The sequence below is a fragment of the Melospiza georgiana genome, chromosome 3 (genome assembly GCF_028018845.1).
Source record: "Melospiza georgiana isolate bMelGeo1 chromosome 3, bMelGeo1.pri, whole genome shotgun sequence".
Taxonomy (NCBI): Eukaryota; Metazoa; Chordata; class Aves; order Passeriformes; family Passerellidae; genus Melospiza; species Melospiza georgiana.
Genome location: NC_080432.1, coordinates 38,729,637 through 38,757,121, shown reverse-complemented (window position 1 = coordinate 38,757,121; position 27,485 = coordinate 38,729,637). Strand labels below are relative to the sequence as shown.

The 27,485-nt window shown below is 38.9% G+C and overlaps 1 protein-coding gene across 2 annotated transcripts in view; it reads left to right on the top strand.

Moving 5' to 3' along the window:
• The window catches only part of THADA (THADA armadillo repeat containing), a 152,378-nt gene that overhangs the window by 65,247 nt on the left and 59,646 nt on the right, over positions 1-27,485 (top strand). For both annotated transcript variants that reach the window (XM_058020033.1, XM_058020032.1), the window contains exon 30: positions 26,842-26,957. In XM_058020033.1, coding sequence (XP_057876016.1) covers positions 26,842-26,957 — 116 coding nt within the window. The remainder of the gene's footprint in view (positions 1-26,841; positions 26,958-27,485) is intronic.

The following is a 27,485-nucleotide window of genomic DNA, read 5'->3' as shown; positions in this document are numbered from 1 at the left end:
GTTGTCAAAACATAGATGAAGACTGCTTTTGAGTTTATTCTGCCAGATGATAAATGTGGAATGCACATTTCAGCTGTCATTTGAAGGCAGTAAGCTGTAAGTAGTAACATTTACATTTCATATAATGTTTCATCTCCAGAGCTTAAAGTGCTTGAAGAGCAAATATCCCTATCTGAACGTATTTACAGAGAGATCTGTGCGACTTGCCCAAAATGATTGAGCACATCTGAGGCAAAGCTGAACTCCATGCACCAATAGCATTGTATATATATTCAGACTTGCTACTGACCCACATAATTATTTATCACTCCATTTGCTTTTCCTGCTATACCAGCAGCTTTCTGTCAGCGTGCTGTACAAGTTGTGGTAAGCTTTATACTGTTGTATTCTGGAAACATTCTGGAGAACTGCTCACTTATCAGAAATTTCTTCATTCTCCATATATCATTCCCCTGGTTTATGGCAGTCAGATCACTGTGTTTCATTTTCAAGCTATCATGGTAATAAGTTACTGATTTTTATTGCCTGTTTTTCACAAGCAGCCCTCCAACAAAGCCATATTGTACACGATCGGCTCTGTTGGTCTGTCTTAGTTGGCAAGCTTTCTAGGGACATGTTCCCACTGTAAGCTCTGTGCTGGGGTGTGTATGGTTGTTTTGATTTGGGTTCTAATTATATCTTTTCAGGCATATTATTTCCCCTTAAAATCAAGGCTTTCAGGAAATCTGGGAAATGGGTGAAGTCCCTCTAGAGCTGTTCATGTCACCTTTACCTATAAAGAGTTTCAGGCAGTTGAATCTGGGTTTGAATGACGGTTGGTCACAGTAGAGGGTTTTGCAGGGTAGGGGATGGGCTCCTGCTCAGGAAAGCAGCAGTTGGTGCACATGATACCTTCAGGGGATACATGCTGTTTCTGTATGGGAAGGGGGGATTGCCATCCTCACATTGGCTGGCAGCTCTGCTGTGTCACAGCTCCTGAAGTGGTAGGAAGAGAGGGTTCTTCCAACAGTGGGAATGAAATGCTTCCTCAATCCAGAATGATTATAGCTACTCATGAGGGTATGGACTGGCACTAGTGCATAGAGTTAATTGCCTTCTTTTCAGTTACCTGGAGAAGAAAGATAGTAAAAAATAATAATAATGGAGGGTAGATATGAAAAAGCCCAATGATCTAGTTTTTTAATTCAGTGTTGCTAATGAGATCTTATGCATAGCTGTAGGGAGCTTTCCACACCTATGAGGTGGGAGATAGTCCCAGAGTTTTAACCTGATTTTTCATCAGTTTTGAGCAGCTGCTAGGAGCTACTTCTTCAATTTGTACTGCACAAGGAAAGATCCTTGCTGTCAGAGAATTATATTCTTCCAAAAAAATGTCAGTCTTACCATAACAGTTCAGTGGTTTGGTTTCTCACATTTGTCATGGGCTTTGCTGTTATTGCTTATGAATCAAGGGTACTCAAAATCTTTATTTAATGTTTAATTTAATTTAGTGTATGCCTGACATGTATGACAACTCTGTTGCTAATTTAAAATAACAAAACATTCAGAAGAAATATTTTAGGGTGGTAAAGATGTGCAAAAAATGGAGGCAAGGCAGTGGTGTTTGTTGTAGCTCCGAATTACCAATGCCAGGTAGTTTAAGCTGTAGTTAGCTCTCACTTTTGGTAGGCAGTACGGAGAAGGAAGTATTGTGACTTTTTAGGGGTTGCTAGATGCCTGGTTTCAGTTTCCTTTTTATCAGTGTTAATTGGGACTTGCAAATCTGCTGGTAAGGCCTATTGAAATGTAGAAATATGTTACGGGGACTGTTGGTTAAAGCACTATTTCTCAGAAGGCTTACTTGAAGAGATGGTGATCTGGCAGTGTTTGAAACTATTTGCGCTGCTTTTCCATGACACAGTGGAGGATTTATTATCCTCCTTGATATAAAAGCAAGACAAAAATCTTTACTAAAAAGAGCAAGTCTGTACAAAACTCACTAAAATATATGTTTTTCCAGCAATACAAGGCCAATATCTTATGAAAATGGAATTAAGTAATTTGATTTGTTCAGTGACATGAAAAGCTACTAGGTTCATTGCTTGATTCTTTTTATTTCAGTATTCATGTACTGTCCAGTTCTGAAAAGGAAGGCTGGAATTATTCAGAATTAGGTGGCAGTGCCAGATGTAGTAAATTGTGAAGGTATATTTCAGTTATGTTTCAGAGCTATGTAATTTATAGAAATATAATTCAAAAACAGTTCAGCATGTAGTGCTTGTCCAGACATGGCTTGGTTTTCAAAATGCTGAGGTTGCCAAGAAGTGCTTTTTTGACAGTGGATGTAATGTGTTGTGTTCAACTTGAGACCTCTGCATTATGTGAAAACATGTCCTTTTCACCATAGTGTTTTAACTGTGGCTCAATTTGCAGAGGAATATGAATTTCCATGAGGATAAGATAATGTTATGCTTTACAGGTTTTACAGAATAATTCTTTTCAAGAATTATGAAGGGGGTGCTGCTGTTTTCTAACACTTGGGGAGCTGATGACATTCTTCAAGAAGCAGTTCTGCATCATAAGCAAATGCACTGTCTTAAATAAGGCAACCAAAAAATGTTTTCTCTGCTTAATGTTTCCTTTATGAGTACAGTTTCTGCTTTGCTCCATAAACCAAATTGGCATGGGTTGGGGGAAGGAAATGAAGTTTGTAATTCACAAGAAAATGCAAACATTTTGTACTAGCTTTCTTGAATAAGGAAATCTTTCTGGCTTGTTTTGTTTTAAGATCTCAGCTTTTTACGTGATTAGCTGAAAGGAAGATCTCATCCAGAGCTTTATGTAGGGACTTCTGGAAGAGTATCAAAATTTGACTAGGAAAGCCTAAAGGCTTGTATATCTTTGACTTTTAGCAGTTGCCAAGGAACTTACAAATATTTAGGAAGTTTGTGGGGTTTCCTTATCAGAGTATCAAATGTCTTTTGACCTTCTGCCTCTTGGATTGGAATTTCTGCAGTATATATTCAGTCTTTCCAGAAAAAAAGAGAAATGTAGAATGAGCCAGGCAAGGCTGCCTTTTACCTTCACTCCTCACTCAGTCTTGGGTGTGATTGAGTTCCAGCAGAGCTCCTCTCCTTGTTTCCTCTGCTGCTTTAATCAAGGTGATGACTTTAGTCACCAGTGCTCTCTTGGAGGCCTCTGGGTTGCTTGCATGGTGCTGTGTTGGTCACCCAGCAGCTGCCAGGGTGGTTGAAGCCCCCCATGAGGAGCAGGACCTGGTGACACCAGGCTGTGTCCTGTAGAAGCCCTTGTCCACTTGTCCTGCTTTGTTTGGCAGCTCATAGCAGACACCCCCTGCAGTGTCACCCCCAGTTCAGTTCTTATCTGTGAGCTCCCAGCTGGCTCATCACCCACCCCCAGGCAAAGCTCTGCCATTCCAGTTGTTCTGCCACAGAGAGGTCTCCCCCATTTTCTCATGTCCCCTACCTGTCCTTCCTAAAGGACCTGTGTCCCTCCATTGCCTTACCCCAGACATGTCAGCTATTGTATCTTGCCTCTGTCATCCCAGCAGGATCACAGACTGCATCTGCACATGGACCTTTTAATTCCTCTAATTCTTTAAACCCTTCCTCTGAGTGCTTCAAAGTGAAAAAAAGTTACAGGGACTCTATAAAGATTTGTCCAGAAAACAAGGCAGCACCATTATTTCATCTGGTTGTGGGTTATTTATGATGATTAAAAAACCCTCCCAAATGCATAAACTTTTAGATTGGTTTGCCAGGGAGAGCAGATGTTAGACTTCAACTTTTGTTTTTATCTTGAGAGAATCAGTTAACATGATTGATGCTGGATTTCAAAGCCTGTATGATGTTCATAGATGGAGAATCCAGTTGTTTTTAGTACAGTGGAATAGCAATGGTATGACTGGTGCTTTCAATCACAGTTCTGCACTCATTAGTTTCCAGAAATCTTTTTCACATTTGTATACTGGAAAAATCTGTACTCCAGTGAGAATGTATATACCCTTAAATGCTGGTCATATCAAGAAGAATCCATTGGGCAGCTGCCATTAATCATGAGCAGACATAATTACTGTTAAGGTTTATTTGTTTTTCAAATGAATGAATCTGCACATCAATTGACTCATTGTCTTGTTTTATCAGTTTGATCTTCACATTCACTTTGGCAAGCTTACAGTTACATATTTTCAGAACACAGGGGATTAGGTCAATGAAAGTTATTAAAAGAGACATTGTGTTTTCATTAACTTGTCTGTGCCTTGTTCTGAAATGTTGAAGGTGCTGCCTTACTTTCTACATGCTGACAGTGTCTAGCTTGAGCTTGGGATACACACTAGGACAAACAAGTTTGCTTCTCTTATTTGGCCATTCTATTTGAAGAGCTTTTTGCAATCTCTTTGCATTTTTAAAGCGTGGATTAGGAGGAAGGAGGATTCAGTGACTTCTCCCTCATCACTTGTGCTTATATATGGAGGGGACTACATGACTTTGTCTGTGTGCCTCCATTTGCTGCCTTCACCAGGAGATAGATTGCACAATCCAAAATAAAGCTTTTATCAAAAGTTTCCAGCTTTTTCCAGCACATACCATTGAAGAACATTTTTTTTCTGGAATCTGCCTTGGTCATGATGAGTATTTACATTTTTGGTGGTGCTGTGTACAAGCAATCAAAAAACTACATAGAGTAAAATTAAAAAAAAAATCCTCTGCTGGTCTAGCATGTTCTTGCAGGTGGATCCTTCCTGTTGTGATTGGTTTTGGTCACTGCTATAACTCAAAAGTCACAGAAATTCTGCTTGCTCTGCTGTGGTCCCCAGGAACATTTCTGTCTGTCCCCATCTTCTCATCTGAGGCCTGGCTGGTAGCTTCTCTTCTCTTTGCTGCCATCTTCCCACTTAACTCCTGTTACTTTGTCACTCCTACTGATTTGTCCTGAGATTTGTTCCCTGAGCATATGCCAATGTTTTGCATTGCAAGAGAAAAACTGTATTCCTTCTCTCTGAGGAGCTGTTCTTAAAGACATACAAAATATAACTGGCAGATGAAATGGAGAATTTGTTATGCTTTGGTGCAGGGTTAAAACTTCATGAAGGTAAAAATGGAAAATCACTTACTTAATGTTGCTTTGAGTTTTAGCAATCAGCAGTCATTTGCTGTTCACAAATTGTTATGCTTAGTATTCAAACTTTCTCCAAACTTAATTTTTCTCCACAAAATTCTGTGGTGTTAGAGCAGCCAGCTGATTCAAAGTGTGTGTTTGTGTGTGTGTGAGGTTGATTCTTCCTTGTTTGTTTGTTTTTTGTGATCATTAATTCAAACAGTTCTGTTAGACATATGAATGCAATGTCTCATGCAAGGAATGCTGTTTTGAGATTTTGAACCTTTTTTGTTTAGTTTTTGGAACAAGCAACACTTGCATCTCAAATCTGAAGAACAGAATGAGTCACATTGACTCAGTTGCATGTGACAGAAATTAGACTTATAGGAGATATTGGGCTTCATAACTCTTTACATTATTTAACATTCATTGTAAAAATTAACCTTCCTACTGACTTTATTGGGTCAAGAAGTTAGCAGTTACTTTTCAGGGAATAGCAGCATCTTATAAAACTAGTGCCATCTCTCTGAAAATTCTTAAAATGGAAGAATCTAGAGCCCTTGTATTAAAAAATAATATGATTGAAACAGTTTCATGATTGCATAGTAGGTTTTTCTGTACAGGACTTTTATCATAGCATCATGGAATTGTTTGGGTTGGAAGAGACTTTAAAGATCAGGTTCCAACCCTCAGCCCTGGGCAGGGACACCTTCTCCTGCGCCAGGTTGTTCAGAGACCCATCTAGCCTGGCCTTGAATACTATGAAAGTCATGTGCTATTTCTTTTTTTTAATATTTCTGGAGTTTATTGAATACATCAAGATTTGTGCAATGGTAGAACTTTAAATTATGTGTATCAACTCTTTGGATATGCTGATTCTTTAAATCTTAATGGACAGTGGGAAGAAGGGATTTAAAGATTATTTAATTGATTTAAAGGATGGTTGGAGCCTTCATTAGAGCAGCAAGAAAATCAGGACAAGAACACAACCTTGTAACAGCCCTACTGGGTCATGTAAAGATTTATCTGAGTCAGGGTGCTCCCTCCAGCAAGGACTGATAGCACAAGCCTAGGAAAAGGAGTAAGACAGATAAAACAGCTGGAGAAACATCTGCATGTGCTATCTTAGCTTCCAGCACTTTTGAGCCAGAGATGGATGGATATGACTTTTTGGAAGATAAAAATTCAGTACATGGTTGTAGTGATGAAAAGCAGCAATTCATGATGAAAACATCAGTATGTTAGGCAGTTTAATTATCTGGCAGAGTTGTATTAAGACAGGTTGTTGTTGATGGAAGTAGTCTGCTTAATGAATGCAGATGCCTCTTTCCTTCCTTTGAGGAGGAGGATTTTAGCTGAAATGGCTCCAGAGGAAGGTCAAGCTTTAGGTATTTCAGATTGTGATCACTCTTGTGTTTTATGAGTTTAATACTTGAATACTTACTCAGAGGACTAAATGCAGTTTAAATAATAAGAAAATAAAGCAGGGAAGAATGAGGCATGAAGGAGAACTCACAAGCAGTCACTGGACCTGCCTTTTATTGGACTGAATAGGTAATAAAACCCCATGGACTCTGGTGACTAGGGTGTGAGAATATGAGGAGACAAGTCAAATATGTTTTGAAGGATTCTGATCCTTGTTGCTGGGCAAAAGAGAGAGGTGCACTATTTATGAGTTTCACCTAAAAATCCTGAATGTGAGTTAGCAGCAGTGTTGGCAGTGACCATATTTTTTTCCTGTTTTGTTTTGAAGACAGGATCTCCAGATTTTGAGGGAATGAATGTGGAAGCAGTGTATTGTTTTCTTGGCATTATTCAGTAGCCTAGAAACATTGTCTATGGTGAATTACATTTTATTTGTCTTGGCAGTAAAGTTTGAAGTGTAGCAGTTCAATGTTGGCTTATAAAAACTCAATATAGTAAACAAACCTTGCATTGTCTACTGATCAAAGAAATAAACCTGCTAAAATTAAATGTTTTCCAGGGAAACTTCCTTTCAGCTGTTTCTCTTCTAACCTCAATTTCAAGATAAGCCTTACTTTTAAGATTAGTACAAACAAAAAAGAAATACCGATGTCAGGTTGGAACCATCATTTATATGGAGCTGGCAATAACAGAACAGTTGTCTCATTTCTTTAGGTTGTAAATTTGTATTGACTGTTATGTAAGGGTACACTGATAGAAGAAGGCAGTGAGCATTTGAGAATGAGATTTGTATCTGTGAATGCAACAGAAATACAGCTGAGTTCCAGGAATGGGAGGAGGCAGTCTCTGAAAGAGAGTCATTGATGAGATCTTGCCAGAAGTTTTCTTTCAGCTGTTTTTTTAATTAAAAAAACAAACTGAGAAAAAGACACGTAATCCGACTGATTGACTGGGCAGCCCTGCTGGTTGTACACTGCTTTGAAGTTGCTTTAACTGTAATTAGTAATGCTCCCAAATATTGTCTCTGACTTCCTAAGACATGTCACCACTTTTCAAAAGGACATAGATGTACACAGCTCTTAAAACTCTATTAGGTCTCTTCAGTTTCTGCAAAATTGAGTTCCCTCCTACAGCAGCTAAGGATATGCAAAGATGCTGTTGTTTTAAACCTTGTGGGGTCACCTCTTTCTAGTGAAAACAAAAAAAGACATGGTTTAGTACAGAATAAGCAACATTTATCAGTCAGTGAAAACAACTACTGTTTTGATTGAGAGGTAACTATAATAATGATTACTCTGGGTAGTGCCAGGGAGAGCCTGTCAATTGTCCCCTCTGTGCAGGGAGAGAGATGCCTTGATGGATGCACTGCTTCCCTCTCTCCCATATCCTAGATTTTGACACTTGTTACTCTGATTATGGTAAGCAGTTGCTTTGGAAATGTTTTGGCCCTGCTGTTGTAGTACACCTAGTTCCACTCCTTTATGAATAAAAGCTCCTGCAGCCTTGCTAGCACAAGTTTTGGATGCCTGTGTGTGTGGCCATTTGATGTACTCTGCCTGGTGCTCAGTTACAGCCATCCATACAACCTGGCACCTCTAGTTGTGTTTGTGGACAGTAATGCAGGGACTGAAAACACTATCTGTGAGTGTGGTTACATAAAACAACTTTAATTAGGTGTTAATAAAGAGAAATCCTCTTTATAGGTAAAGTTTTCACAGTGAATACGTTATTTTGTCTTTAAATGATGGACATGTGAAAAACAACTTTCAGCACAGTGTTTTGCTTTTCATTACTGAAGTCTTCCTGAAGAGAGTTGAACTATTCTAGGCACTGGCTGAGTAATTTGATTTAGACCTCCCAGAACAACAATTGAACTGTTGTGAAGTCTGAATTTTTAAGTGTTCCATTCTGTGCATATTTCTTGCACCTGTTTTGCATTATGAATCTATATGTATCCCTCATGATTAGTCAGGAAAGCAATCCTATCACTCTGTCACTGGCAGAGGATGTTTTTACAGTTGGGAAGGGAAAAGCTGAAACTTGTAAAGCTTACTGAAGATATAATATTCTTCTAGGTGGTGCAGTGGATTAATTTAGTACTCCATGGAGTTCATTTTTCATCTCCCAAAACATATTTTCCATCCAACCCACATAGGATTTTTCCCCTTCCTTTTGATCTAGGAACCATGTCTTTAAAATTTTCAGAGCCAGATGAAAGACAATCCTGAATACACTTTATGGATATACTTTTAAAAATACCCATCCATGATAAGTTCTGACTGCTTGAGGATGTATGAAAAATTCTTACATACAGTGAGGCCTTTTTACTATTCTGTGTTTTCAGAAGTTCAGGTTATAGTGAGAAATAGGGGAAGGTGGCTTCTGTGTTTTTTGGAAACTCTCTCAGCCTGTTTACAAAAGAGAAGAATATTCTCCATGAAAAGAATAGAAAGCTGGGAAAACAGGCTTTCAAAAGAATGGGTGGGAGAACTGAAATGAAGATGGATGAGTGTTTGTAAGTGGGTAACTACTCAGTAAGGACTTAACAGTGTTGAGGACCAGGATGCAAGAATCTTGAATAGTGGAACAAAAAAATTGAAAGGAAGAAAGGAGGAAAAACCTGGAAATCTAAGGAAGTGAGACAAAATAAACCAAAACAAGAAGACACTTTTCCAGTGTGTGAAAATATATATCAAGGGTGTTAATGCATCAAATCACATAGTGTGCTTTCTCTGTCTTAACCAATTTAATGCATGTTAATTAATTTGGTTTTTTAAAATGTTTGTATGTCACAGACATTTCTTTCAGTAGTGTTTCTTAATACTGTTTTTTCTTGCCTTTATGTATTTAGGTATTTTAAAATATCAGCATTTTTGAAGTAGATATTGTTGTGCTAAAATTTTCTAGGAATATTTTTCACATGGCTGTTTGACTACTTAGTGTGTTGTTTTTTTTTTACTGAGGCTCTAAATGGCTGAATCTAAACTTGAACATACTCTGTAAATGTGTTCCTCTGGTTTTGTTCCTCCACTGGTGTTTATGCATAGGCCAGAAAAGAACAGTAAATGGATATGCAGGCATGGGAAGAGTTGTACAGACATTTCACTGACATAAAGAGAGTACATGGGACAGAAAGTTTATGTGGGTGTGTGATTAACAAGGAGAAGCTGTGTTATGGTTGTACCTAGCAGTGGAGAATTTATTTGGAGGAGTAGAAGTGGTGCCTTCCTTGTAAGGTCTGTCTGCATGTTTTGCTTTTAGGTCAGGGGCAGTGTGAGGAGCAAAGCTCTACTGAAGCACAGTTTGTTTTCCACTGTCTAGTTCCACATGATTCCAGTTCTGGGGCCTTTCTGCTAAAACCCTCAACTAAAAGTCAGTGACAGTAAAGTGGGAGGAGCTGTCAACTCCCTTGAGGACAGAGTGGCCCTGCAGAGAGACCTCAGCAAATTAGAGAGATGGGCAGCCACCAACTCTGTGAAGTTTAACAGTGACAAGTGCCCAATTCTGCCCTTGGGACAGGGCAGCCCTGGTTGTGTGTATAGACTGGGAAATGAAAAGTTGGAGAACAGCTCCATGGAAAGGGACCCTGGGACCTTGACTCATATTCCACTTGGTCAATGGCAAGTGGAATTTGAGCCAGCAATGCCCTGGCAGCCAGGAGGGCCATCCCTGTCCTGGGGAGCATCAGGCACAGCATCACAGCCAGGCAAGGGAGGGGACTGTCCCTTATGCTCTGATCTGGGGTGGCCTCACCGCCAGCGCTGGGGCAGTTCTGGGTGACACAATGTAAGGAGGATATGAAACTGTTAGGGAGTGTCCAGAGCAGGTCCCTGACGTTGAAGGGCCTTGAGGGGAAGCCATGTGAGAGTGGCTGAGGTCACTTGGTCTATTCAGCCTGGGGAAGAGGAGTCTGAGAGGAGACATCATTGCAATTACAATTTCCTTGTGAGGGGAAGAGGAGGAGCCGGTATTGGCCTCTTCACCTGTGTGCCCAGGAATCAAGGAAACAGGATGAGGCTGAGCTGGGGGAGGTTTCTGTTGGATATCAGCAAAACAGCAGAGAGTGTGGCTGGGCACTGGAACAGACTCCCCTGAGAATGGGCACAGCAGCAGCCTGACAGAGTTTGGGGAGCATTTGGACAATGCTCTCAAGCACATGGTGTGACTCTTGGGGATGGTCCTGTGCAAGGCCAGAAGTGACAATAATGTGGATTGTAAGTTGGGTGATGAAAAAATATGGCTTCCAGTGGAGCTGCAGACAGCCCTTGGACTTGGTATACCCTGCAGAGCCTTCCTTAGGTGCTGGAAGCTGTCTAGGAGTGGTCTAACTGTAGAAGAGAGCAAGGGGAGATGCTGAGAGGGTGAGGGATGCTTCTAAATTTATCACCTGTCAAGATTCCTCCTTTCTCTGCTTCATAAAAGGTGCCAGTTGTCTTTGGATCATCGGAGTCTCCTTGATATTTGGGAGTGTGGAAACCTCCCCCACAGCTTTAAACAACTAAAGAATTAATAAGGGTTCTGAGGGAATGATAAGCAGCAGGTGCTTCTATTCTGCCCTCCCTTGCTGCTTGTGCCTCTGTTATCTCTGCCCTGTTTCCTCTGGCACCCTCACTATCAACTCACTCCCACCAGCTCTTGTTTCAGATGTTTGCTCCTTTTTATGTCTGTTTTGGACCTCATCCTCTTACAGAATAGCTGCTGTTGTGGTATTTTGTTGCTTATTGCACCAGAGTAATTACCATTAATTAATGCTGTCAGAAATGCTGGCCAAATGTATCTGTATGTTGATTTTATTCAGAAGTGTAAACTTCAGATTCAGTGCATCTTCACATCTGCAATGAATGTCTCAATCTCTGTTTGGCAGGTTACCTCTGCAGATTGTAGTTGTTCACTCTGGCCTGTTTTTATTGTGAAAAATAAGCAGTAGTTATTAATTTCTTCCCCTCAAATACAGAGGTATTTTCAAAGCTGCAGAAAGCTCTTTGTGACAGAGCTATACATTGGGAAACCTTTACATCTTGAAAATCTGATTGACCCTTTTTTAGTGCAAATGCATCAACATTAAACCTTCCTTTTCACTTGGAGAAATTGCTTATGAATTCAACACTAAAAGATCTGATATAAATGGAAGATATTGAGCATTTAAGTTCATACTGAGTTTTACTTGAGTATGGTTGAATTTTCTTAGCACCTTTTCTTCCTTTCACCAGTCCAAATGCATGCATTTGTTTAGCTTTATAATATTAAATTTATAGTCTTAAAAGAGACAAAAAGTAAGGTAGGAAAAGCCAACTTCTATCGGTCCCTATGAAACACTTCTATAGCAAACTCACATCTCACAAATTACAAATGCTCGGCTCACATTTGTAAAGTGCAGAAGATCTTTCATCTATTCTTCCAAGGTTCTGTCCCTCTTGTTTCATTGGTGAAACAGACACTGCTGGCAAATACAACAGGAAATGTAAAGAGCACAATGTTCACTTTTTTTCCCCCCACAGAAAATACAGCTGGAGCCATGCTCGAGTGCATGCTTGATTTTTGTACCTATTGAATTATTTTGTGCTATAAGAATAAGGTAGAGCCTTCATTCTATGGAATGAAGTCACTTATGAACCCAAACCAACTCAAGACAAAGAAAGACTAAATCAGGTTGTCAGTATCTTATGTGAAACATGCTACATGCTTAATACTTTTTAGGTTATTATGTTAATAGAAAAGTTAGTAATATCAGCATAAAAATATGTGTGTGCTCTGGTGATTCTCCTGTTTCCCCATCTAGTGAATACTACCCACTTCCATAAAAAGGCTCTGGAAGATGTAGAGATGGACATAGTAACACTCAAAGACTTCACATACACACCCTATTGCCAGATTTTTGTTAGGCTTTGTTATTTCCTGATGTAACATCTAATAAAAAACATATGCTCTGTGTGTCTGTGCTGTCTTGCAGCATAAAACTGCAGCCCATGGAAAGCCTGAAGCATTTCAAAAGGAAGAGACTTGGTGTAATCACCTCAGGGTATCAAGCATCTTCAGTTGTTGGAAGTGAAAGCCAAAATGAGCTTTTTATGTTTAACTAGATTTGAAATATGCACAATATGTCCTCTTGGTACTCAGTGATCACTGGTGAGAAAAAAGTGCTATCTTTGCAACATCACACTGCCTTTAGCAATAAAAGGAGAATATTGTTTTCTCTAAAAAAATAGGAAGTGTTAGTAAAAATGATAGAGACACAGTATTAAAGAAGGAAATATAACTACAAAGTAATGTAGCTCTTAGAGTTGTTTAATTTTCATAATTTTTCATTTTTCTGAAAAGCCCTATTGTAGAGAAGGAAAAAATTGTTTAATTTAGTCTTTCAGACAGATACATTGAATATATAGCATTGTCACTTAATTCAATTTGACACAGGAGTTAAGAGTTCAAATGACATTTAAAGCTGTTTTTAGTCTTATGTAATGTGGTACTTTGTGAACAGTTGAAGAAGTTAATTTCCTGTAAAGTTGAGTTTTTGAAGTTCTGTGATCACATGGTCCAAATAAATGATTTAATCCTAAATATTTCTTAGTCGAGTTGCAAATGTTCCTAAACTGATCATGTCCAGCTCTCAAATTATTACAGCAGTAACTTCTTGGGTTTTTTCTCTCAGAGTGCAGTAGGCTATTATATTTCCTTAGAAAGTGAGAAATTTGTAACCACCACAGCCTTTAATACTTTCTTCATCAACTCTTTGCGTAGTTGAGTCTTATTAACAGTTTTCCATCAGCCTTTTCCTTTCAGAGAAACTAATGTTCCATTCACATGTTATCTTTTAATTCAGTTTTATATCAGTGATAGTTATAAAGGTTGGGTATGACAACAGGAAGAAGGGTTTAGAAGCTGGGAGTCACTTGTATATTTTTTGCATTCAGTCACGAACAAAGTTTGTAATGGGGTTATCTGTGTAAAAAATCCCTGGGGTTTTTCACAGACAACTTTTTTGAATAGAATTACAGCACCATGATTATGCACCACAAAAATTCTCAAAGCAATTGCAGGCCTGCAGTTGTAGAAGCGTGAAGCACTTGGGAGGTGTCCCTGGATGATGCCATTCTATTGCAGTGCTGTGAGCAGGAGGTGCTGTCACAGAACTGAATTAGACAAACTTGATTTGGGTCTTTTTCCTTAATTAGCTTGGTTTCTTGGGAATAAAGTGGGTTATTTTGGGTGACAAGTATGAAATTTTCACAGTTTGTACAGTAACTAAAACAAAGGTGATAAATTTGAGGATTTTTTTTTCATTTCTTTCACAGTTTCTAATGCAAAACTTTCATACTCATTATTGCTACTGTATTGTAAACAATGCTGTCTGTAAGGCATCTTCTCACAGAAAGAACTTTATGTAGTTAAAATTGTAATGTCACCAAAAAATATTTTAGTTTTACCTTTCACCTTGTTCACCAAAGAGCTTTTACTTTGTTGTTCTCTGTAACGAGAACTCATCCACCTTAACATCAAGTAAATAAATTTATAAATAGGTGGGCTCCCCTTTTGCAGCTGGCTGATAATATTTAATGTATTGTAAAGCCAAAAAGGTTGATCAAGTGCACAGAAAATGCATAATGGTGTTTGGAGAGGGGAAGAAGAAGCTTGGTTTCAAATAAATTTATTTTGTTTTTCCAAGTGCAGTTAAATCATGGGGTTCTGTGGACTTTTAGTAGACTCTTTAACTACCTCTGTGGATTCCCTAACTTCTGACATGTTCTTGGCTAGTTCATTTTGTTGTTAGTTTTTTTTTTTTTTTGCCAAATTGAAATATTTTTAGTGTTTGTGTTTATTTGAAGCAGTCACACTGTTACGTGTGCTTTATTGTAGTTTTAGATCTGTAGTAAATTTTGCTGCTTGAAAACAACAAAGAAATGCAGGTTTATGGAATGTTTCTTCAACATAAACCATCAATCCCCAGCATAATCTGTTGATAACCAGTGGATACTTTGTGATTAGGATTGAGGACGGGGTATGGAACTGGCACCTCTCTAAAAATGGTGATGAGGGAGATGCACACAAGATCTGTGTGCTGAGGAGCCATTCAATGTGTGGCACCTCTTATCTGCTTTGTACCAGAGATTATGAACAAATAATGGAGCTATGAGTGAGGGTAGGAGAGCCTTCCACTCATTTCTGTTCTGCCAAATTCACACTGTGAAGGGACTTGAAACCACAAACTCTCCCTGGATTCTGGTTTAGTTTATGTAAAGGTAGTAAAATAAAGTGTTTAATCTGTTAACTAAAGAAACTGTTGATTTTAGTGGGTGATTTTGCAATTGTAGCCACTGGTAAACTACAGAAGCAGCAGGACATGGCCTGTGGAGTGGTGGTTGGAGATGACCACAAGCACGACCCGATTGGTACTGATTGCAAAGGGATAACACGGTGAAGAACCCATTGAGATACTCTTAGCACTTGTGTTTGGTGTTTATTTGAATGAACAAGGGCATGAAGTATCCTCATAGTCCCTTCCATGATGCGGGGTGGTTTTCAGCTGCCTTGAGCCAATCTATCTTTTAGTAAAGTGTGTTCCTACTTGATCTCATTGCCAGTTTTGAGGCCCTGGTGCCAGAGGATTTGTGTAGGCTCATGCTCTGCAAACAGCTTGTGCACAGCAGTCCACATGCAGCTGATCATCACTGTCCTCTGGCTGCTGGGTGTTGCAGCGGCCACCGATCAGCTGGTGGTCCTCTTGGAGCCATTTCAGCAAAACCAAATAAGATTTAAATATTTGGATGTTATTTAAATAAATTTAAATATTCCAATTTCAGTATCAGGCCTCTGCTAACCTAATTGATGTGACTGAACGGAATGGGGAGTTTGCTTTCATTAGAAGCCTGGGTAGGATGTTTGAAATTGTCAAACATCAGCTGGATGTGGTGTCAAAAAAAGTGGTGGGCATGGTAACATCTGCCACTGGCACCAGTGTGTTCAGAAGGCAGCAGCCTCTGTGCAGTTCAATATCCAAAGCTGAGCAGAGGGTTAAGTGGCTTTAAAAAGCTGTTCTTAGAGACAGTGAGACAGCTGTACTCCTCTGGGATAATAAAATCAAAGGCAAGCATGTGCAAATGTTGGAGAGGGTGGTCTTGAGTAAGGGAAAGTGTTGGAAGAACTTATTTTTCAAAAAAGTCTTTTCAGACATAAAAACTGTTGTTGTTGACATTCCCGTATATCAAAAACACATCAATTGCATGCAAGTGGAAGAGAGAAGAGGGAAAAATAACAATAAAGAGCAGATCTTTCTGACCAGCTTCTAATTCATCTGTAGAGAAGACCCCCAGGAAATTTTGTCATTATATTCTGGATATTGTCTGTTACTGGTGAATTCACAAAGGCTGCTGTGGTGCTGCTGATTGTAAAACAAAGAGCATGATCTTACTAGAGCTTGGAAAATGTTTGCTAGCTTTGAGTTTGGCACTTGCTGCAATAGCGTGGGATGCTTGTTTGTCTGGGGAAAAAATCCACAAGGCGATGAAGCACTGTCAGTAATTAAAATCAGAAGGAATACTTGAGCCATTTGGGGGAGATGTAATCAGCTGACTAGTGAGATTAGACTTGGGGAACAAAAGGCAAATACATTGCAGGTAGAATTCCAAATGTTCAAAGCAGAGATGAAAAATTCATTAATGTTTCTCTCTGGTTATGCAGTTAGCCCTTTCCTTGCCCTTAAGTTTACCTTGGCTGGGGCACTTGCAGTTAAATGGCAGTGGGGAAATTACTGGAAAACATTAACATTAACTTGTTATTGTAAGCTGACATCATGCTGAGCCTGATGGGAAGTGAAAATTTATAAATAGCTTGTCCATATGTGTAAGGCAAAAATCTGCTGATCTTCAGCAACAGGATGATTCACGTATTTGCTGTAGTTTAAACTTCATTGTGAGTTTTCCGTGTTTCTTTGAACTTTGTAGTTTCAGAAACTTCAGGAAGATCAGTGGTCCAAAACTGACAGAACTCTGAGGAAATCCTGTTGATTATTTTCTGTCCAGTTTTGATTGTACAATCTATATTGTACTGACACTTAGGTATTCTCCCCTCTGTGTTTTCTGAAGAGCCAAGTGCTTCCAAAAAAGTATACTTAAAACATAGTTTTGGTATTTTTTTCTCACCCCTAAATTCTCATGCACATGCCTACTATCTATGAATTGGAACTTATGGGATCTAAATTGTCTGTCTCTGAGATGCATCCTTTTTGTATTTCAAATAAATCACTCAATCTCTATTTCCTTGCCTGCAAGACTTTATTCTATAATCTTTTATAAAATGGGAGAGGGGGGTCATATTGAGAAACAATATGTAGTTACATAAGTAAAAGCTTTATTTCTACATCATTTATAGAAAATAAGTAGAGATGTTGTGTATTTCAAGGAGCCAGTCCTCTTTCCTCTCAGATGGTCTTCCTTGTTGGAGGGTGCCTGGATCCACACACACCTGGGCTGAACAATGCTGCCTTGTAGTCCAGTGAGACTGAAAATACAGGAGGGCTGTTGGGTTGAGGATTGTCTTTTTTCCCCCATGTTGCAGCTAAGTAGGATCCTCTCACACAAATTAATTTTTAGATGTTACTGTAATAAAAGAAGTAAAAAGGAAAACAGTTTGCATTAAATACACCTTCCTTTATCCAGTTGTCTTATGTACCACCCTTGTAAAGCTGAACTACTTATTAATGTTTATGCTTGGAATTCAGTTTAACTTATCTGCAAGTTAAGCCCACCATCAGACATGCTGTCTAGACATAAAGTTACTTTTATTGCATGTTTCAGTTGTATGTTCCCTTTTATAGGGATAGTTTTGACAGAGGAAAATTTTTGTGAGTTTTACTTGCATTCAGCTGTGTTGCTGTGTGTTGGAGGAGTTTGACATTTGAGCTGGGGGTCTGGGCACCAGCGTGGATGGGGTTTGATGGATCTGCAGAGCTGTAGCCCCCCATGTTCCCCCTGTTCCCTGCATCTAACTGGGTGAAAATTTTCTTTAAGGAAGGGACATTTGCCCTATTGTTTGCACTCAGGTGCAGCAATCCCTGAGTGGAAGACCAATCTATCTTACCTAAGTTCAGCAGGGTTTGAAATGTTGGCTTAGAGTTCAAACAAAAGAATACAGTTGCTAATATTGAGTTCCTCAGTTGCAAATGGAGCCATTAATGGTGACAAAATTCTTGTAAATAAGCAGCAGTGGAAGTTGATCCTCATGCCCAGAGACATGTACAGTCACAGGTTATGACTGACAATGTACAAATGGGGAAAAGCTTTCAGAAGTTGTAATACAACCTTGAAAGACATCACCTTTTTTTTTTTTTTTAAATAATTTTATTACCATGGTTATAGCAAGCTGCACTGGGACTTTTCATGTGTAAAATTATTCCTCAGACTTTAAAAATACTGAATATTTTTCTCATGTTTTAGAAAGGCCTGTGTATATATTTTCTCCTCTGTAAGTTTAAAATTATTAGTGGATAGAAGTAGATAACTTCCTGTAGCTGCAAGCTTTACTTCATTTTATTTTATAATGTGAACTCGGGAACTAAAAGCATCAGATTGATTTAGCTTATTTCTAATTATTTTCTCAGCTTGTGTGTTAATACAGACGTTCCTGAGGCAGAAGATCACCTCTGCTGAAACCAGCAGAGCTGTGGGGTCAAGTGGCAGTGTACTTCTGAGCACTCTTGATAAACATGTTCATACTGTGTCTTACTTGTCAGCTTCCTTGTGTCAGTGGGGTAGCTGACAATAATCCTCCTAATTGTAAATATCCCTCAGTAAACAGGAATGTGGGCCTTGGTCTTTTCTTTGCATTTGTTTCCTTCATGTGGGTATGTACAGGAGAGCTGTTATGAAGACATAGCCTGGGAAAAAAGAATTTCAAATTGTTCTACTGCCATCCCTCAAAAAAAAGGAAGAGGGAAAGGAAAGCTGGGGTGTGTATGTGTCTGGCTTTATCCTTTGAGGTAGCTGGATTGAGAAATGATGGCTGGGGTTTTAGGATGACAGAGTATAGATTTGGAAGAAGAGACTTCGTTGTATCCTTGCTGCTGTTTGATTAGACATGCAGGCTGCGGACAGTTCTAAACCGCTCCCACCAGCCTGGTTTGTTCATTTCTCTAGACTTACAGGTTTTAGTTACGTGTTGTGGGAAGGTAATAGGGAGGTTTGCAGAGAGTGGAAATGCCACCAGCTCCACAGCGGCCTCTTTCATTCCTGGTCAGGCTGGCTGCTGAGGAGGATGTGTGTGACACCCACTCAGGTTTCCTTTGCTTTCTCTGACTCATCAGGCAGATTTCCTTTTCTTAGCCCTGCCTGCTTATTGGGGTTTTCTCGTTGCTCATCAGCCAGTCCTTCTGGTTGGGTTTCTCTGCCCAGCACATGTACCTTTGATTGAACGACAGCTTAAAAAGTAGCTTAAATCCTAATGGTAAAAAAGTCCTAATAATGATGAAGTGGGACCTCATATCAGGTTTCTGTGTGAATAGGCAAACCATGTACTTCCAAGAGAAGATTCAGCTGGGTCTTCCAAGTGAAATGAATCTGCTGTTTCCTGGCAGCAAACTTCTCACTGTTTCATTTTCTCCCAGTGAAAATTTTGAGTCACATACACAAATTTTAAGCTGCAATTCACTTTCATCAGACTGAAATAGGAAGGAAAACCTGGAGAAAAATCTAATAAAAATTGCAGTGCAAGAATTCTGATCTGTGAAATTTCACATTTTGTTGGGCTTCTTTTAGGCAAAAATGCATTTATCTTAAATGTGAAGAACACATTTTTAATGAGGGATGTTTTATGTCTGATATATGTCAGTCACTGAGAAGAAAACAACTTTGCTATTTTTCAGCATCTTCTAACTTTCATTAATTATGCCACATTCATAATTTTCAGCTTATTAAATAGCTGTGTTATTCTTGCTGAGTTATACAGAGTTAACTGATATTGTATTCATTAATTTAGATGTTTTCAAGCCTTTTTTTACTTCTTAATTCAATCAAAACATGCTTCCCTTCATTTTAATCCAAAGAACTTTTAATTAATGTATAAACCCAGCTTCATGAATTTTGGTGGATATATTTGGAAAAAGGATTCAAGTTCCATAATTTCTCATGAATAGTAAAGCAAAATGGGGTAATTAGATAATGAAATGTTCTGAGAAAACAAAGCTAAAATTCTGGAAAAATTGAATTGTGAGCCAGCTGTTGCTTTAAAGAAAGAAAAAGATTTTATACAGTTTTCATAAAATTGTTTGCAGAAGGAAATTGTTGAACCTCAGACTACATTTATTAGTCCGCGCAAAACAATTTTAAGGAAGCAATATCCACATGCAATCACATAATGTATCTCTGGCAGAAATGATAATCTGATCTGTTAGTTGTGAAACTACTATTATGTAATGAAAGACTTCTAAGAAAGGAAATGGTAGGAGAAGAGGGGGTGATGCTATAATAATTTGGTATATCTAAATGATCTAGGACTGTGAGGTGAATGATGGCTTTTCTAACACATTTATTTGGGGTGACAAGAGAATTGATAAACATTTGTAATTCCTCTTCAATATATTGCCATTTAAATGGGGAAATAAATTCAGAATATTTACTCTCTCCCACAAGCTCCAGATAAAAACTTCTCTCATAATTAAATACCTCAGGTGAAGAAAATCCTTAATGACTGTAATAGGGTTGATCTATCTACAGAGTTGTTAAAGCTCAGTGTGGCAGAGTCTGGGTCATGAGGACACAGAGCACAGGGTGCCACCTGTGCAGCACCTCTGTGCGGCTCTGGACTCATTTTAAACTCTGCCATGCAAGTGGCTGCTTTTGCCTGGGACGTCAGCATGGACTGCAGGCACTGTGCTCATACCACACTCTGGTGATAAAACATTCTATTTCTTTTCCACAAATACCAATTTCTAACAGAGCAGGGTGGTAAGCAGATAGTTATAAACCCTCCCATCTATTTTTGTATGGATATCTCATTGGAAAACGGGTGGGGGTAGATGAGGGTTTTTTAGTCCCATTGTAATTATCACACTGGCGCTTTTCATCTTCAAGGAAAAAAAGGGGATTTTTAAGACTTGTTTTTCCCTAGAGCTAATTATTGTAACTTTGAACTTTTTATCATACTTATAAAAATGCCTTCACCTGTCACAGCAGCTTGCCAGTTTTTATCTACATGGTTGTAGTAAAAAAACATTGGACCTAAGTTTCAGAATACAGAGATAAGTTGGCAGATGTATTTATCATAGAAGAAGAATAAAATTTTATCTGTCTTTAAATGAGAGAAGGAAAGAAAAATTATGTTTGAGGGTTTTTTACCAGCACATTAATACTCAGGTGAAAGCTTTTGATGTGACTGTTCAGAAAACCCAGAAAACCCACATCTAGCTCAGTAAATCTTACTGCGGCCATTTTGCAAACACCTTTTTTTTTTTTTTTTTTTGCCCTCCCATGTTACTTCAACCTTCATAACTTGATGAGTGGCATGTTTTTGAAAGCTGAGTATTTACACAGTGTTTTCTTTCAGCTGCTGAAACATCTGTATTCTTTGTATTTTTTTAGGGAGTTAAAGGATATATGCTGAGAATGTTAAGTTTCGGGTGATGTCAGTTTGGTTTTTTGGTTTGTATTTTTTCCCCCCTAGTAAGCACTGCAATGAACACTGGGAGCATTGTTTCAGTTTTGCACCTAGGAATGTGAATATTTGTACTGTGTACTTAACATAGCTGAGAGCATGCATGAAAAAGTTTTTGTTGCTTCAGGTCATCTTAAGCGGGGAAGAAAGCTCAATGTTGCTACTTCACTGAGAAGTATGCAACTGGATAACCTGTTTTTGGAAAATTTCATTATTTGAAAAAGGCATTTGGTGCAGCAACACACTGAAGGCTGTGCTTTCTTTCAAATGCAAACATGTGCTCATGTATACCAGGTATCCAGCTAATCATTGTTTTATGTTGGAAATTAAAAGTTTATTATAAATTTCAAAAACCGTAGTTCCTCCTATAAAACTATTGCTAATGCTCTGAAATGTTAATTTTAATTTGTTAGAAAGTGTGTCATGCTAGATTAACTTTGTGGCTATTGAAAGGTTGTGCTGTATTTGCAATGTCTCTGTATGTATGCAGGAGAATTCTTGCCACTAAAATAAATCTGCACTAGGACAATTTTGTGTTTGATATAAGTTTTCCTCCATCACTCCATTGCCTCATTATTTTAATTGTGTATTTCCCAGCGATTCAAGCTGATATGAAAGCTGCTAAAGACAATGATTTGCTGCATATCAAATCAAAGTTAGTGTGGGGGAGAAAATATATCTTACTGATTTACATTTTTGACTTAGCTGATGTCTAACCATTTAAGTATTTGTTTTTATTTTTAGAAAAAGCAATGTGCATTTTTTTTTACTTAATCATCCAAAATGAACACTTAGAAAATAGCAGATGTTATGTCTTAAGGCCTGCTTGGGTACAAAGAAAACACTCAGCTTTCTCATGTCAGGACAGTGTGTTGCAGCTTAAAGCTGTTGGGTGGGGGATGGATGTGAACAGGACAGAAGGATACATGTGCTGATTGACCAAAGGGCAACCAAGCTGGCTGTTCCTTTTCTTCTATTTCTTCCCCTACCCTTCTCTGCTTTTCCCCCTTTTCTTGAAGATTCTACAGCTGAAAAGCCAGGGTGAAACATTGGCAACTCCAAGGAAGGTACTGGAAGTTGGGAATGGCATGCCGAGTCCTTGGGTTTTGCTCATTAGGCTATAGTGTCACACCTGGGCTGGCTTGTTTGGGTTTTTCTGTCTGTTTTGCACTGAGTAGTTCTCCCATGCAGGTGGTTTTACCTGCAGCAGCTTAGGACATGCTGACTCAGAGTCAGAACCTCGTGGACTGAGTGGTCTCAGATGTCCCATCATGTATCCAAGTATCTGGACTTCCCATGGCTTGCACAGTTTTGACAAACCTTGTCCAGGTTGATGGACAGCCTCTGTCTCAGGATCTTTTGCTGATTGCCGTGACCCCGAGAAATGTTAAAAGTCTCTTTTCCCAACCTGAGTGCTTGAAGAATGAGTTGGAGCTCTTCATTTCTTGGTCTTAAGGTTGTTTATTGAATATTATCTATAAAAAACTTTCTCCTGCCCTGCCGAGGTCCGTCCAGCAGGACAGTTCCAGGCTCACTTTTAGTCTTTATACTAAAAACTACATTTACAGTGTTTACAATTACTTTCCAACACCTATCACCTATGTTAGACAGTGAGCTTCTAATCTAAACCAATCTGTAAGTGCCAATGTGACAGCAGAACATGGAGGCCAAGAAGAAGGAGGAGAAAGGCTGGACATGCCAAGATCCCTCCATCTTGCCCCCTGAGCCTCCATACCAAAAACCCCAAAATCTACTTTTCCACTCCATGATAACTTCACTATTATTCTACCTAAACTGTTGTGGCTTGCTGATCTTCATACAAGGTTGGTAATTTGCTCCGTGGGTCATAATCAAACCCACAGTTGTTCTGGGCTCTGTGCCAGGGCTTCTGAGCCCAGAGGGATGTCCTGGGTTCCCACATCTCTGCTGTCCTGTTGGTGCAATATCCTGGCTCCTGAACAGCCTGCATAGGGGAGGAAAAGGTTTCTGGGCATCCATGTACTCACCATCTTTAATGCAGGATTCCACAGAACTACAAACAATGCTTTGTCTCAGTGAAGTGTTGTACCTATTAAAGAGAACCACTCTCAGCCAGCATAAACCTTCCTCCACAGATAGTGCAAATCTTTGGTAAAACTACCTTTAAAAAAGAAAAAAAAAATCTTTAATATATTGCCTTTGTGTAATAAAAAAACAATGCCACATACACAAGGAACACCATGACCTCACTGCATTTATGTCTGAGGAATTCAGCAGTGGGTTTTAAATCTTGTAGTATTTTAGACTTGAGGAGAGCCATGCACTGGAAGGCCTGTCTGTTTTATTAGCTATATCGAACAGTCTCATAAAACTTGCTACCTCCTCATGCAAGCTGGCAAACTCCTCATTGCCTGGCTTGTAGTCTTGGATCATGGAAGCCAAAGAATGACACATCACATGAGTTGGAAGTGAGGAGCTACTGAGGTTAACTTTTACACATTGCTTGTTTGGTTGCCTATGGTTTTCACTTACATAGAGTAAGGCTTTGTATAGAACATGCTGATGTCAATTACAATTTCCACTTTAGCTTAGGCATTCTAACATCTCATGCTGAGAAAAGAATTTCTTTGTGGGAAAAGCTTTTTAGTTGTCTAAAATATGGTGAGGGTGCCTAAATAAAAGAGTGCTTGTGGTGAAATAACAAGAAAATTAGAATTCTGTGTATATCAGAAAAAGTAAGAACAGGATAAATTGTAGTTGAACGTTTTCTTTAATGGATGCAAACACTTTTCAAACTCTCACATGAGTTGCACCTTCTAATTCTACTGTTCAAATAGGGCTCATGTCCCATGATTTTTACCATCTGAATAGTATTGAAAGGGTTGGTTCATACAAAGAATTAACTCCAGAGGAGTTTTGGTTGCATTTTCAGTACTGGGTTTCCTACCTGGACAAATTTAAATCCACCGATTTTACCTCCTTTGTATACACAGTTCTTTCTCTTTCAAGACCTTTAATTTGAACTATCAAACTACTTCTGCATTACATGGAAAGCACTTTGAGAATTGTTTTCAGAGCTGAAGAGATTAAATTAATTTAAGCTGTTAGAAAAAATATGATAGCCCTTTATAATTGTGTAACAGATTTTATATTATTGCTTAGAGGTAAATCCATTGTCGTTCCTGGAAATGAATACAAGCACAGAAGAATGAAATTGGAAAGGTTAAGGCACCAAATGGTTTTCAATTAGCAGAGGATATAAAAAGCTTTTGCATAAATATTATTTTCCATTTTTGTTCTTCTTCTTCTGTCGTGTCTATGACTTAACAGGCATTAAGGGCAAGCCACAAAAAATATAAGGAAGCTATTAGTAGTGGCAGCTGAGTGCCTTGGTTTTGATGGAGAAGGTTAATTTGAGTAGGTATTTACGTAAACCATTTTAATAAGCAAACACTTGCCCAGGAAAGAGCAGACTAAAGGAGAGGACAAGGTAGACATCTCTGGTGACACTTCGAAATGTTTGCAAGCTTGCGCCTCTGCAAAGTGTTTTGTAGAAAAAGATAAAGATTCAAAGATTCAAAAGGTCTTGGAATTGAAAGATAAAGATTCAAGAAGATCTTGGAAAGGCCATCGTAGAAAGATGGTGTCAACAAAATGATGTTCAGTTCACAGGACTTCAGAAGAGTTTAAAGAAACAGTAGACAAACCACTTTTCCAGGATGTGTCTTGCCTACAGAGCACCTGCTGACAAAGGGAGACAGGAGTTTATTTCATTGTTCCTGTCAAAGGGCCCCAGTGGGATCTCTGTGTTTAATAAGTGCCTCACTAGGAAAAAATCTGGACTGACTGAATAGTGTCCAGAGAAAAGCTGTTTGCTGTGAGGGCAGGAGTGGGAGCAGACAGGAACTCCTTAACTCAAGAGCTTGGATTTTGAGGATGAAAGACTAGAGGAGTTGCATACAAGTGTTCTGGAATCTGGTTTCTTGGTTGTTTTCACGACTGGGACAGTCAGGCATTTGTTTCATGGAAGAATGTTTAGACCCTGCCTCAGTGTTTGTATGGATTAGATAGTCTCTTGACATCTCTTCTGTTTCTGTGCTTATTTGAGATGACTGCAGCTGTTTTTCCACTTGAACGATTTCACAAAAAATAACCCAGATGAAATTGTGTCAAGTTAATGCTATGTGGCAGTGCTTGTGTTTCCAAAACAAGCAAACAAACAAAAAAATAGAAACCCCAGAGCAAGTGACAGCTGGAATGTGGGAAATCATGATCTGAGATCTAAAAGTCTGTATACAAAGGTTTTTCTTTTCCCAGAGTGGAGTGAAGGCCCCAGCTTGATCCATTAGTCATTAAATTGTCACTTTGCAAGCATGAAGTGCTGATACTCTTACGTATCAAGAGTGTTTCCATATTAAATGCTCACAATATGTATTTTCAGAAATGATCTGATAATATCTCTTAAGCTTCCTAAACTCTGCACATGGTCAGTTCCAGTAAATCGTGGGGGATGTACATTTTCAATTTGCATAGAAGCCCTTTCTGTAACTTAGCTGTGTAAGCAAACAGGATTTCCAATTTTGAGGCTGTAAGGCAAAATTCCTTTTGCTAAGTAAGATCTTTTCCATTAGGCTTCACTAGTGCAACACACCTTTCCATGTGTTCCCCTTTAGAAATTACCTCACCCAGGTGTTTCCTGCTCACTTGTGTGTGAATGGAAAGTTGAAACCAAGTGGGATGATAGGGATGGTGTCACTCGTGTCAGGTGTGTGTCATGCACCCTCTGCCACATGCAGGATGGCACTACAGGGACTGGGCTTGAAGAGCCCCTCTCCACTGTGCAGTTGGTATCAGCTTTCTTATACTACTCAGTATTTTCATTTCATGCTTAGATGACTGTACTTTTTTTTTTACAATTTTTTTCCTTAACGCTTTTCTATGTATTCAATGCTACTTGGAGAAACCGGTTTTTAAATAGCAAGGAGGGTCTCTGAGAATGTACATTTTTTTGTTTTAGCTGTCTGACCAGAAAGCTACAGTCTTGCTTTCTGTTTTGGTACCTTGAATTCTTTCCTTCATCAAAGCTTGGACATGTCTATTAGGTTTTTACATGAAACTCTGGAGGAGAAAGTGCAGAACCCCAGTGCAGGAGCTCAGTCCTCAGAAAGGGAAAATGTGAGTATCTCCCTGCTCCGTGGGGCTTGGAATGAAGGTTCTCAGGAGCAGCAATAGAGATACCTTTCTGTCAGCACTTCAGAGTGGTTATAGATGGTAATTCCCTTCCCTGTCTCCTTGGTACAGTGCAAGCAGCCCTGCTCCATTCAGTGTGCAAGGCTGCCAGTCTGCTCCCCAGGCAGTTGTGCTGGCACTGGGGAGCAAATGGCACAGCAAGAAAGCTGAAAGTTGAGGGATGCTCAAGTTGAAAAAGGCCAGAGGAGTGGTGTTCATCCAGCTGCCTTCTTTTGACTTCATGGAGGTTAACATCTTCCAGCACTTTCTCTTGTTTTGTGTGAAAAATGGGTTTTAAAAATGGGGCAACTTAAGGATTTAAGGATTCTATCTGCTGTGAGGCCAAGTGAATACATGTTTTTCCTTGAGTAATGGTTGTTCATCTTGCAGACAACTGTTTCATCTTAGAGTTAATTGAAGGAAAAGCAGTGGCTAGAAACTCTTAATTTGATTTTTTTTTTTTTAATGTAGGTTTATCACTTGCTGCAGTCGTACCTAGAATCAAACCAGTTTGTTAGTTTGGACTTCCAGCAGGGACTGCGTGACATCATTACCTGTGTGGGAACCAAGCTGTGGCTGGCTAAAAGGTAAGATTTATAAACAGTTTACTAATGTTTGGAAGACTTGGTTGATTTTTTGAGCTATTATTTTAGCAAGGTGGACAGATTGTGCTAAAATATGTAAAATTTAGATGCCTTACTGACTTGCTGATTTTTAATCGAGGTGATTTTTTTCTTTTCCAAAAGTAAGATTTTTTTTTTCCCCCAAACATTGTAGTCTAGTCATTAAAGAAAAAAAATAACTGTGAATGAACATTACCACAGAAATAGACATTTTGAGGACAACTGATGCTTCTTGGCTAAGAAAAATATGCCACATATATGAGGTTTTTATGTTACTGTTTTTCTGACTTTGACCTTTACAGAAAATTAGTGGGAAAATGTCACAGCAGTTGTTTAAACTAAAAGTGTTTAGCTACCCACAAACAATCCAAGATAGATTGGGAAACATTTTTCATAAGTTCATCTTCAGGTGACCTTTGTATAACTAACTAACATGCTCTCTTGCTCTCTCTCTTGATCTCTCTCTTGCTCCTTTTTTCCTCTCTCTCTCCC